Below are 13,866 nucleotides of genomic sequence, written 5' to 3'. Positions count from 1 at the left end.
AATGTGGGCTAACTTTAAGATGTGTTTGTACCACTAACTCATGCTAAACATATCTTAATAGTAGCCAACATTGATAACTTCCCTTCCCCTTAATGTAAAGCAAGTGCAAAACTAAAGCCTGTGTGCTAACTATTGGGGGCCTTCTCAGCATGTTCCTGCTTAGCTACTGCAAAGAAAAGTACTTGCACGCATTAAGGAATTAGTTCAAGAATGGTCTTCTAAAGTTGTGCCAACTAATTATTTAACGAAAATTAGATGTGTAATGGCTTTTATAGACTACTACTCAGCATTTACATGCCAACAGTTAGGCACAACGGCTTACACCATGTCAAATAGCAAGCATAAATGCACACCTTGCAAGTCAGGTTTTCAGGGAATCCACATGAGAGAGATTTGCATTCACTACCTCCACTGTTTATAAATCTATATCACGTATATTCATTGTGGCCATCCTGAAAACCTAAAGCACAAAAATACCAAGAGCCTTCAAAAACAGAACAAGTCCTTTTATTCCACAATGTAGATCAGTCTTGTACATAAATGACCCAATATGGGCCGTCTTTCGGTGCACAGTGCCTGCATTAGGGATCATATGACAACAAAACTGCAATATAGACATGCTCAGCATATCAGCTGAAGGCAAGAAATAGGAACCTGGATTTCAATACAGTATCTGGATTAAGACGACCGAGGAAGGCTTTGTAGCTGAAACACGGCCTGTGTTGGGTCTACGCTTTTGTTTATACATCCACAATTTGAATAAAGGACTTCCTATTTGCCATTCTGGTTCATTAGTGTGGTCATTCTCACTCTTCTTTTCTCTGCCTAGTTTTATAAAGCCCATTTCCCCCCTGGGAATGCCTGTGAAAAGTTACGTATGCAGAATTCTAGTCTGTTTTAACTTCCAAGTCTCTTAACAATTTTGCCCTGCATGTGCGTGGCTTCTTTTTATTTTTCTTTCTTTACAGAAAACCTGTTCTCCCTTCCCTGATTCTTGAGTGCATATAGTATAACCGTTTCTTTCCTATCCAATGATATTGTTGTTCCTTTCCTCCTATTTTTTTGTTTTTATTTCTAAAATATGAACCATTGTGATCCACCAGTTAGGTATGGCGGTATAGCAAGTACAGTAAACCATAATCTCTGTATTTTCTGCATTTGAGAATCATTTCATCTAAATTTCCAGGAAAGTTCTGCAAGATCTTGGAGGTTACAAATGTACAGATCCTCTGAGGGATTTAGCTATAAAGCTAAATCCTTTAAGATGTTTGTTTTGGAGTCCTTGAAGAGTTTTGCTGCTCTTGTAACAACTCAGTTGAGTAAACATAGAAACAGAAAAATGAAGGCACATAAAGACCATATGGCCTATCCAGTCTGCCCATCCATGCCATCTACTCTCCCTAGATGAAACAAAAAATTAAGAAAAAAAATACAGATTTAAAGTGGAAAATGTAAGATTGAAGATGAATTAACGAAACAAAGGTTTTATTCTGAAGCTATGCTAAAAGGGCTGAGATTTTGGCAAGTACTTTTGTTTGTTTGGTGTTCTGTATATAGACACTGAAACAGGAGTGAAGAGGAGGAAAACAGATTAACAGAACTCTTAACATAAGAATAGCCATACTGGGTCAGACCAATAGTCCATCTAGCCCAGTATCCTGTTTCCAACACTGGACAATCCAAGTCACAAGTACCCTGCAGAAATCCAATTAGTAGCAACATTCCATGCTGCCAATTCTGGGGCAAGGAGTGGCTTTCCCCATGTCCATCTCAATAGCAGACTTTTCCTCCAGGAACTTGTCCAAACCTTTTTGTAAACATGCTAACCGTTTTAACCACATCCTCCAGCAGCAAGTTCCAGAGCTCAACTATTCCTTTAGTGAAAAAATAATTCCTCCTATTTGTGTTAAAAGTATTTCCATGTAATTTCATTGAGTGTCCCTAGTCTTTGTACTTTTTGAAAGAGTGAAAAATCAATTCACTTCTACCTGTTCTACACCACTCAGGATTGTATAGACCTCAATCATATCCCCCCTCAGCCATCTCTTTTCCAATCTGAAGAGCCCTAACCTCTTTAGCCTTTCCTTATATGAGAGGAGTTCCACCAATTTATTATTTTGGTTGCTCTTCTTTGAAATTTTTCTAATTCCGCTATATCACTTTTTAGATACTGGAATTGAATGCAATACTAAAGGTGATGTTGCATCATGGAGTGATATAGAGAAATTATAATATTCTTGGTCTTATTTTGCATCTCTTTCCTAATAATTCCTAGCATCCTGTTTGCTTTTTTGGCCACTGCTGCACACTGGGCAGAAGATTTCAGTGTATTGTCTACAATAACACCTAGATATTTTTCTTGAGTTCTGATTCCTAAGGTGGACCTTAGCATCAGGTAACTGATTCGAATTATTCTTCCCAATGCGCATAACTTTGCCTTTGTCAACATTAAATTTCATCTGCCATTTGGATGCCAGTCTTCCAGTTTCCTAAGGTCTTCCTGCAATTTTTCACAGTCCACATGTTTTGACAACTTTTAATAGTTTTGTGTCATCTGCAAATTTAATTACCTCACTCGCTGTCCTGTTTTCCAGATCATTTATAAATATGTTAAATAGCACCAATCCCAGTATAGATCCCTGTGGCACTCCACTCTTCACCGTCCTCCATTGAGAAAAATGGCCATTTCCATATCATCAAGCTGATCAATCCATAGACTGGTGGGTTGTGTCCATCTACCAGCAGGTGGAGATAGAGAGCAAACTTTTGCCTCCCTATATGTGGTCATGTGCTGCCGGAAACTCCTCAGTATGTTCTCTATCTCAGCAGGTGGTGGTCACACACAGCAGCAGCTCTGGCTAGGCCTCCAAGCCTAATTTTTAGGTTTTGTTGAGTGCCTGGGGTTGAGGGCTCTTTTGAGCAAGTGCAAACCTGGTGGTGCCAGGTCCCTCCTTTTCTCCCCCCTCCCGCTGGCTCCGTTAAAAAAAAAAAAAAATTTTGAACGTCCTTAAAGGCGTTTATTTCGACGTTTATTTAAGCGTCTATTGCAGCTACTCACTGGGACACCAGGTCGTTACAACTCGGAGCGGACAGCAGGTAATTTTTACCTTTTTATAGCGGGCAGGGGGTTCCCCGATTCTTCTCCTCGTGGTATATGGCGTCGGAGGGCGAGGGCGCAAAGGGTCGCTCCCCGGGTCGCTTGAGCGCTTCTAGAGGGGATGCGGGGGTCTTAAAGCCTGATTCGCCCTTGTTGGGTGACAGTTTCGTGACCGATGAATGTCCCGGTCCTTCCTCCGGCGTGGCGGTTTTTCCCGCCATAAATGCCCATCCCCCGCTCCTCGCCTCCGCCATCTTGGCCGGCCACGCGGCTCGGACGGCTTCTTCTTGGGCCGCCCTTGAGGTTGGAGACATTAATGCCATGAACGCCCTTAATTTGGGCGACGGCACAGAAGCGGCTAAAGTTAAGAGCCGTTCTTCCCGCGCGGCTCCTTCGCGGAGTTTCGCGCCGGACGCCATTTTGGATGCGCAGCATGTCTCTCCCCCGCTATTGCGAGCGCCGGTTGAGGGTGCGTCTAGGGCTGTTGCCCAGGCTGCGGAAGTGCACAGTCTGGGGGGTTTCTCCCCCGAGTTTGTTTTGCTGCTGCATCAGGCCTTCCTCATGCACAACGCTGCCCCTGCTTCCTCGTCTGGAAAGAGGTTGAGGTTCCCAGAGGTAAACGCACTCGGGTTGATTCCCAGGCCTTGGAGGAATTTGTCTCCTCCGATGTAGATGAGGGCAGCGTGTCTGAGGTCTCCCAACGGTCCTTTGCGGATTCCTTGGAGGAGACGGATCCCCGCTCGGATGGAGCGGATGACCCCTCTGCAGCGCGGCTTTTTAGCCCAGAGGATTTGCCCAACCTGTTGTTACAGGCCATGGACACTTTGAAGATTTCCTCTCCGGAGGACGTCTCTCCCTCAGCCCCTGTTGGCTCTGCCATTATGCTGGGGACGAAGCGCCCGCCTAGAACCTTCCACGTGCATGATGCCATGCACACCTTAATTTCGGCTCAATGGGATGTCTCAGAAGCGAGCCTTAAAGTGGCTAGGGCTATGTCCCGCCTCTATCCTTTGGCTGTGAGTGAACGTGAGGCCTATCTGTGGCCTACCGTGGATTGTTTAATCACTGCGGTGACTAAGAAAACGGCGTTGCCGGTGGAAGGTGGCACGGCCCTAAAGGACGCCCAAGACAGAAGATTGGAGGCGGCCTTAAGGTCGTCCTTTGAGGCGGCTGCTTTAAGTTTGCAGGCCTCAGTTTGCGGCTCCTATGTGGCCAGGGCGTGCCTGACTATGGTGCAGCGGGCTTCCCCCTCGGATCATTCCTTGAGGGCTGATTGGCCGGCCCTGGAATCGGGCTTAGCCTATTTGGCAGACTTGCTGTATGATGTCTTGAGGGCCTCAGCGAAAGGCATGGCTCAGACAATCCCTGCGCGGCGGTGGCTTTGGCTGAAACATTGGTCTGCTGACCACGCCTCTAAATCCCGCCTGGCTAGGTTGCCTTTTAAAGGCAAGCTGCTCTTTGGGGTCGAGCTGGACAAAATCGTGACCGATCTCGGCACGTCTAAGGGCAAGAAATTACCAGAGGTCAGGGCTCGGGCTAGTACTCATCCCGGTACCTCCAGAGGACGGTTGCAGGAAGCCCGTCGGTACCGCCCGGGCAAGTCGGGTTCCTCTGCCCCCTCTTCCTTCAAGAGGAATTTCTCCCCCAAGCAGCATTCCTTTCGCAGAGACCGCCGTCCCGGAGGGGCTCCGTCCGGTCCTCCCCCAGGGTCTCGTACCCAATGACGGGGTCTTGGTCCACGCCCCAGTGCAGATTGGAGGACGGCTGTCCTCGTTTCTGGGCGAGTGGACCACAATAACTTCAGACGCGTGGGTGCTGGAAGTCATCAGAGACGGCTACAAACTAGAGTTCTGCCGACCCTTAAAAGACGGGTTTGTACTCTCTCCCTGCAAGTCTCCGGTCAAAGCTGTGGCAGTGCAGCAGACCTTGGACAATCTGATCCGCCTGGGCGCGGTTGTTCCGGTGCCAGAAAGTCAGCTTGGCAAGGGACGTTACTCCATTTACTTTGTGGTACCAAAGAAAGGAGGTTCTGTCCGGCCTATCCTCGACCTCAAAGGGGTCAATCGGGCCTTGAAAGTGCGGCACTTTCGCATGGAGACTCTCCGCTCTGTTATAGCGGCAGTGAAGGCAGGAGAGTTCCTGGCATCCTTGGACATCAAGGAAGCGTACCTGCATATTCCCATCTGGCCTCCTCATCAACACTTTCTGCGTTTTGCAGTCCTGGGACGACACTTCCAGTTCAGAGCCCTCCCTTTCGGGTTGGCTACTGCTCCGCGGACCTTTTCCAAAGTAATGGTGGTCATCGCGGCCTTCCTACGAAAGGAAGGGGTACAAGTCCATCCTTATCTGGACGACTGGTTGATCCGAGCCCCCTCTTATGCAGAGTGCGGCAAAGCTGTGGACCGGGTAGTTGCTCTTTTGAGCTCCCTGGGATGGATCATCAACTGGGAGAAGAGCCAGCTGCGCCCGACTCAGTCCCTGGAGTACCTGGGAGTTCGATTCGACACCCAAGTGGGCAGAGTGTTCCTGCCAGACAATCGGATTGTCAAACTTCAGGCTCAGGTGGACCAGTTCCTAGTAGCCTCTCCCCTTCGGGCTTGGGACTATGTGCAGCTGTTGGGCTCTATGACGGCCACGATGGAAGTTGTGCCCTGGGCCAGGGCTCATATGAGACCACTTCAACACTCTTTGCTGCAGCGCTGGACTCCGATGTCGGAGGATTATGCTGTGCGCCTTCCCTTGGACCCAGCAGTGCGCAAGGCGCTGAGCTGGTGGATGCAGACAGACAAGTTGTCTGCAGGAATGCCTCTGGTGACCCCAGAGTGGATTGTCGTCACGACGGACGCCTCGTTGTCGGGCTGGGGAGCCCACTGCTTGGGAAGGACAGCGCAGGGGCTCTGGTCTCCTGCAGAGGCAAAGTGGTCTATCAACCTCCTGGAACTCAGAGCCATTCGGTTGGCGCTTTTGGAGTTCATCCCGGTACTGGTGTTGAAGCCTGTACGGGTCCTGTCGGACAATGCCACGGCTGTGGCCTATGTCAACCGCCAGGGAGGTACCAAGAGCGCCCCTCTAGCCAAGGAGGCTATGAATCTTTGCCAGTGGGCGGAAGCGAACCTGGAGCAGCTTTCAGCGGCCCACATTGGCGGAGTCATGAATGTCAAGGCGGACTTTCTCAGTCGCCATACCTTGGAGCCCGGAGAGTGGCAGCTATCTGCTCAGGCGTTCTTGGACATCACGAAGCGCTGGGGCCAGCCGAGCCTAGATCTGATGGCGTCATCGGCCAATTGCCAAGTGCCGCGCTTTTTCAGCAGAGGACGGGACCCTCGATCCCTGGGAGTAGATGCTCTTCTCCAACAGTGGCCGACACAAGAGCTTCTCTATGTGTTCCCGCCCTGGCCCATGTTGGGCAGGGTGCTAGACCGGGTGGCAAAGCATCCCGGCAGGGTAATCCTGGTGGGTCCGGATTGGCCCAGGCGTCCCTGGTATGCGGACTTGATCAGGCTCTCAGTCGACGATCCCCTGCGGCTGCCAGTGGAGCAGGGCCTGTTACATCAGGGTCCCGTGGTGATGAAGGATCCCTCCCCCTTTGGTCTTACGGCCTGGCTATTGAGCGGCAGCGTCTGAGGAAGAAGGGCTTCTCAGACAAGGTCATCGCCACTATGCTGAGAGCGAGGAAGCGCTCTACTTCTACTGCTTACGCCAGGGTTTGGCGTATCTTTGCAGCGTGGTGTGAAGCAGACTCACTTTCTCCCTTCACTGCTCCAATTTCTTCAGTGTTGGCGTTCCTGCAAGAAGGTCTGGAGAAAGGCCTGTCGCTCAGTTCCCTTAAAGTCCAGGTAGCGGCTCTGGCTTGCTTCAGGGGCCGCCTGAAGGGTGCTTCCCTGGCTTCGCAGCCAGATGTGGTGCGCTTTCTCAAGGGAGTTAATCACCTGCGCCCTCCTCTGCACTCAGTGGTGCCTGCGTGGAATCTCAACCTGGTACTAAGAGCATTGCAGAAGCCGCCTTTTGAACCCTTGTCGAGGGCATCTCTGAAAGACCTGACGTTGAAAGCAGTCTTTTTGGTGGCTATCACTTCAGCCAGAAGAGTTTCCGAGCTCCAGGCGCTCTCATGTCGAGAGCCTTTTCTGCAGTTCACTGAGGCAGGAGTGACTATTCGCACAGTGCCTTCCTTCCTGCCCAAGATTGTTTCTCGCTTCCATGTGAATCAGCAGCTCTGTCTCCCTTCCTTTCGTAGGGAGGACTACCCAGAGGAGTACTCTGCTCTCAAATATCTGGATGTGAGACGAGTCATCATCAGATACTTGGACGTGACCAATGATTTCCGGAAATCGGATCATCTGTTTGTCCTGTTTGCAGGTCCTCGTAAGGGTCTGCAGGCTGCTAAGCCTACAGTGGCAAGATGGGTCAAGGAAGCCATTGCAGCGGCTTATGTGGCCGCGGGGAAGGTGCCGCCTATCCAGCTGAAGGCTCACTCCACGAGAGCTCAGGCGGCCTCGATGGCAGAGGCCGGATCCGTCTCCTTGGAAGAGATATGCAAGGCGGCAACTTGGGCTTCGGCTCATACATTCTCCAAGCATTACCGTTTGACTGTGGCTGCACGGGCGGAGGCCCGGTTTGGAGCTTCAGTGTTGAGGTCAGGGATTTCAATGTCCCGCCCTGGGTGAGTACTGCTTCGGTACATCCCACCAGTCTATGGATTGATCAGCTTGATGATATGGAAGGTAAAATTATGTATAATCATACCTGATAATTTTCTTTCCATTAATCATAGCTGATCAATCCATAGCCCCTCCCAGATATCTGTACTGTTTTTATTCTGGTTGCATTTCGGGTTCAAGTTTAGTCTTCAGTTACTTCAGAAAGACTTCGTGTTCAAATTTTTTCACTTGGATTCTTCAAGAGTTAAGACGAGTTTGTGTTACAGTGAGCTGCTGCATTCTTCTCCCCTCCATTTTACGGGGCTGGATTGAGACTTAAAATTCTGCCGGCACTCCCTCCCGCTTCGTGCGGCTGTAGGGCAGCTTTGTACCCCTCCCGCTTCGGCGGTGTTAGGGTCAGTCAGCTCCTCCCGCGGTTGCGGTTGCAGGATAAGCCAGATCCCCCCGCATCGGCGGGTGTGGTGTCCCTCCCCCGCTCCGCGGGGATGAGCTGGACGGATTCCCCTCCCCCACTTGTGTGGGGATGAGCTGGGTTAATTCCCCTCCCCCGTTTCGGCGGTGGTGAGCTGGGCAGAGTGTCCCTTCGTGGGTGTAATTCTCTAAGTGCTGAGTCCTGCGGATGGAGCTTTGATATCGACATACTGAGGAGTTTCCGGCAGCACATGACCACATATAGGGAGGCAAAAGTTTGCTCTCTATCTCCACCTGCTGGTAGATGGACACAACCCACCAGTCTATGGATTGGTCAGCTATGATTAATGGAAAGAAAATTATCAGGTATGATTATACATAATTTTACCTTATCCCTGCCCTCTGTTTTTTGTCCAATAACCAATTCCTAATCCACAGAAGGATACTGCCTCCTATCCCATGACTTTTTAATTTTCTCAGGAGTCCTTCATGAGGAACTTTGTCATAAAGCCTTCTGAAAATCCAGATACATTGCATCAACCGGCTCACCTTTATCCACATGTTTATTTATGCCTTCAAAAAAATGAAGCAAATTGGTGAGGCAAGATTGCCCTTGATGGAACCCATGTTGACTCTGTCCCATTAAACCATGTTGGTCTATGTGTTCCGTAATTTTATTCTTTATAATAGTTTCCGCTATCTTGCTTGGCACTGACGTCAGGTTTACCGGTCTGTAATTTCCTGTATCACCCCTGGAACCTTTTTTAAAAATCAGCATCACATTGGCCACCAGCTAATCTTCAGGTACACGGATGATTTTTGACAGGTTACACATTACTGTCAGCAGATTTGCAAAATCCAGGAGTGGTTTAATGCTTTCAGTCAGACCTCCCAGATGGATACATAGAGGCATATTTTCAAAGCACTTAGCCTTCCAAAGTTCCATAGAAACCTATGGAACTTTAGAAGGCTAAGTGCTTTGAAAATATGCCTCATATTAACATAGTAGATGACGGCAGAAAAAGACCTGCGTGGTCCATCCAGTCCATCCATGATGTCAGCTAAACGAGCTGTGATTGGCTGACAGAAACGTGGAGGGACTTAATGGAAAGGGAAGGACATCTAAACAACTGATTCATGTGGTGCAGTGCTTAGAGCACTGGCCTGGGAATCAGAAGGTGGCTGGTTCAAATCTCCCTTTTACTATTTTTTTAATTTGGACGTCCCCAACTGCACTTGCATGTTGTTGTTTTTTTCTTCCGATTTTTGCTCTCTGCATGGGTCCGGGCAGCACCAACTAAACTAAATTTGCTCGGGGGACCTGCATACTGCTGTCATTGAAGCTGGCATAGAGGCTGGAAAAAAAAGTGTTTAAAGTTCGGGTTTTTTTGGTGGGAGGGGGTTAGTGACGACTGGGGGAGTCAGGGGAGGTCATCCCCGATTCCCTCCGTTGGTCATCTGGTCATTTAGGGCACTTTTTTGGGACCTGTTTGTGAAAAAACAGGGTCCAGAAAAAGTGTCCTAAATTCTGGCTAAAAACGCCTTTATTTTTTCGATTATCGGCCAAGCGCGCCCATCTCTCCTCAGTCGATAACCGCGCCCCAGTCCCGCCTTCACCATGCCTCGAACACGCCCCCGTCAACTTTATGCGTTCCCGCAACGGAGTGCAGTTGGAAACGCCCAAAATCGGCTTTCGATTATACCGATTTGGGCACCCACAAGAGAAAGATGTCCATCTTCCGATTTAGGTCGGAATTTGGGCGTTTTTCTCTTTCGAAAATAAGCTGGACTGTCTCTCTTTCTCTGACACACAAGCCCAACACCACCCCCTCCAACTTCACCATCCATGCCTCCAACCCCCCCTCCCGCCACAAAACAAACACACAAAAAAAACCTCTCTGTCACACACTCGCACATTCACTCTTTCTCAAAGAGTCACTCTCACACACACTCTCTCAAACATATATACTCCGAGGAAAACCTTGCTAGCGCCTGTTTCATTTGTGTCAGAAACGGGCTTTTTTTTACTAGTAGAAAGTATAAGTAACACCTTTCGACTGAAGATGTGTTGTTCTCTTTTACCACTTTCTACATTAAGCAAATTTAAAAGTGAAAAGATGAAAAAAAGAAATTCATCCCTCCTCAAAAAGCAAGATGCCAGTTTTGAACGAATGTCATCAGAACATCAAATAAAAAGTAAAATGTTTTGCAAAGCAGTCACCAGAGCTCTAATCTGTGTTGAATGTTACCAATTTCTTTTGTTGTTTTGCTGTGTTGATACTCATAAGAATAAACAGCTGTCCTTGTATGATGTCCACTGTTCTAGATGTGATTGTGATTGATTCTATAGAAGTGTTTATCAACACTCAACACCAAAAGGTCTCTTTTCCAAGTATTATAGTAAATAGTGATAAAAGTGAAAAGGAATACTTCATAGGTAAGTCATGTTTATCAATCTGCCTGTTATGCTGTATCCAGCGCCTAAATTAATGGAGGTCTTATTTCAAGCGCTGGGCTACATGGGCCGTTTCCTGTACCAGTTGTATTTTTCTGTTCTTTGAGGTCGGCTGCAGTTTTTAGTTCCATGGTATAATGTAGTAGCTGACTGGTAGCTGAGGATGGAGGTTTTGTGTTGGAAGGGAAACAGAATGCCTGATGACAGCAGCGAGAAAGAGAGCTGCTACTGAAGAGGGGAGGAGAGCTCTGTAGGCCTCCTTTTTAGCTGTATATTAAGTTGCAAATGTGTTGAAGGGTTTTATTGTACATGTGAGTGTTTTACTTGCTGGGAAAAATGATACAAGATAAAAGATGCACTATATTTGCTTATATTTGCGTAATGTGTAGATTTCCCCAAAAATACCCCATCGTGATTTTCGTTCATCTTCTGATATGTAAAAATTTGGTGTTGATGAAATGAGTGGTAAAGTGAACAAACAAAAAAATTATTAGGGAATGACGGTTGTTCACATGTATTCATAAAACAGGGATTTGGAAAATACCCTAGCCTGTCTTCTGTTGACCCTTTTCACCTGACATGCCCTGAAAATTTGGTGTGATGAGGATACAAACACAGATAGCATGATTGTATAAGCCTCCTGTTCAGAACGCTGTTTTGAAAAAAGAAACTGGATTTCTTGCACTCCTAGATTTGCTCATGTAAAAGGGTTTTACTGGAACTTGTGCCAGGTCATCTTCTTTTTCTTAATGTGGCTGTTACTCAGTCTTCCCTCGTGTCCACTTTTTCTTTGTTTTCTTTCATACTTTGCCTGTTATGTCTGCACTTGCATCTCCTTCAGCATGAAATGTTTTTCTATGCTGCCCCTTCCTATGGGATCTTGCATTTGTTTTTTTGGTGATTTCTCTCAAGAACCCATCACCCTTTCTTCCTTTTTGTCCGTGTCACAATGTATTCATATGTTTTTTTTTTTAATTTGCAGCTTTGAAAAGGTTACGAGAAGCAGCCAATGCAAATGACTTGGAAACAGGTGAGATTCTGAGTGTCATGCTTACTAGCGTAAGGTTGCCCAGTTAGTTTTGCTGGTGTCATCAGCTGATACTATTTTACAATATAGCACAGGCCTTGACAAATGATCTTAGAATCTAGGAGCCAGTGGCTGAGAGTACTTTCAAACTCCCCATGCTACATCAGCCTCTAAAAAAGCTGAAGGTGAAGAAATTGTCTCCTAGAAATATTACAGCTCCTTCTTTAGGATCTAATTTATTAAGAGAATTTTCTCATTCTGGGCTACGATTTATTAACATGCATGTTTATTAGTGAATAAGACCAATTGAGGCTTATTTTCAAAGCACTTAGACTTACAAAGTTCCATAGGTTACTATGTATCTTTGTAAGTCTAAGTGCTTTGAATAAATGCCTTTATGTTTATCATGGTTAATGCACAATACCACACTTTAGTAAATCTCATCCTCTGAGTATGCGAGGAAGAATGCTTACTAAATTAGGTCCCTTAATACACCACTGAATACTGCTGGCTAAAGCACATGGCCAGCAGTCTTCCTTCCCCAAGCTCTCTTTTTTCAGTCTCTCACTTAGTCCTTACCTCCGTCTCTCTTGCCGTTATCCAGCCACCCTGTCTGCAGTGCCTTTCAGCCCCTTTCCCAACCTATCCACAGCACTCTCTCAAATTCTCTTCTGTCCAAAAAGTCTTCCTCTCACAATTTCTCCACCCTATCTCGTCTCTCTTCCCTTCTCTTGCCCATGGGTTCCTTTCTCCATTCCTTGCAGTTTAAACCTCACCCCCACTATTTCTGCTTTCCATGCTTCCAGTCATCTGAAGCTTCCTCCCCCCCCCCCCACCATCCCTCACCTTATGGTCTGTTTCTTCTTTGTACTGCATGGCTCTTGGTGAATTTGAGTCTTACAAGAACAGTATAGCAGTTCCTGCTCAAACTCACTGACAGCCATGTGTTGCAGACCAGCTGTTCCTGTTTCAATGGAAATAGCCACACACAAATCCTGGGCACCAGGGAGACATTTCTAGCTGCCATGGCAACAACCTAGCATCTAAGATTTTGTCAAACCTTGGTATAGCACATGGTATGTATAGCTTTATAGAATAAGCCAGCGCTTTTAGCTAATATGCCTTACTTTTTCTTAAAAATGGATTTTTTAAGTGAATTTGTAAGTTAGTGGTAGTTGGCATCTTTTTTTTTTTTTTCCAGTAAGTTATACTGGGCTATGAAAATATTGCATTGGTGAAAAAGGCCACATCAGTGTGTCTGCTACATAGAGAAACTCCCTAGGTTTTCTGGACATACATGCAGATGGTTACAAACGAGGTTTTTGAACATAAACTGATGTATGTGTGTGGTACTGAAGCTCTAATGTGAACAATTTCCCATCTATCTTGGTAACAGTTGAGCGACTTCTAGAAGGCGGTTCTGATCCTTGTGCAGCTGATGACAAAGGCCGGACAGCACTACACTTTGCCTCTTGTAATGGCAATGACAGAATTGGTAAGTTTGACCAATGACTTTGAGACTAGGGAAATTAATGTTTTCTCTTGTTTCGTCTTAAGTTTCTTTGTGGGGATAAAAGTAATGCCATTTATTTAAAAAAAAAAATACTGTTAATATAAGGAAGGAAATTTATATACTGGAAAACTTGTATACTTGTAGTAGAATTTTAAAAACTATTTAAATAGGAAGGTTAGTCCTCCAGGGTCCAGCCAGTTTTGCTTCCTCAGTCAGGACTGGGTGTCCGAGTGTTCTGTCCCCCCTCCCCACCTCATCTGTAGGGCTTCTTTTTCTAAGCTGTGCCAACGTTTAGCGTGCACTAAATCCATTAGCTTACCTTAGTAGAAGGAGTCTTTAGTCTAAAAAAAAAAGTGAAGAAGGGATCATCCTTTGCTCCTTACTCAGATCTTACATTCGATCCAGGAAGTCCACAGAGCAATTTTTTTATATTGGAAATAAACTTTTTTGAAAACATACATTTTAACATATCATCGGGTACATTTAAATTAATACGATGGGTTTCTAAACTATTAAAACTGTCAGATTACATAAAGAATTTCCATAGTGAAATAGCTTAACTAAAATGTGAAGCATGTTTTTAGCATTTAGTTATCATAATACTGGATACATCGAAGGTAAAGATGGCGCTAGCCCACCACCAACCTGCTGGTACTAATCTGGTTCATTTTGGGGGAGTTTGTTGGTACTAACCCAGCCACCCTG

At 46.5% G+C, this 13,866-nt stretch overlaps 1 protein-coding gene across 1 annotated transcript in view; it reads left to right on the top strand.

The window, feature by feature from the left end:
- The window catches only part of ANKRD54 (ankyrin repeat domain 54), a 47,534-nt gene that overhangs the window by 1,856 nt on the left and 31,812 nt on the right, over positions 1-13,866 (top strand). The window contains exons 2-3 of the mRNA XM_030208138.1: positions 11,604-11,651; positions 13,045-13,143. Coding sequence (XP_030063998.1) covers positions 11,604-11,651; positions 13,045-13,143 — 147 coding nt within the window. The remainder of the gene's footprint in view (positions 1-11,603; positions 11,652-13,044; positions 13,144-13,866) is intronic.

The sequence above is a fragment of the Microcaecilia unicolor genome, chromosome 1 (genome assembly GCF_901765095.1).
Source record: "Microcaecilia unicolor chromosome 1, aMicUni1.1, whole genome shotgun sequence".
Classification (NCBI taxonomy): Eukaryota; Metazoa; Chordata; class Amphibia; order Gymnophiona; family Siphonopidae; genus Microcaecilia; species Microcaecilia unicolor.
The sequence above is the reverse complement of the archived record's forward strand: the minus strand, read 5'-3'. Positions and strand labels throughout refer to the sequence as shown.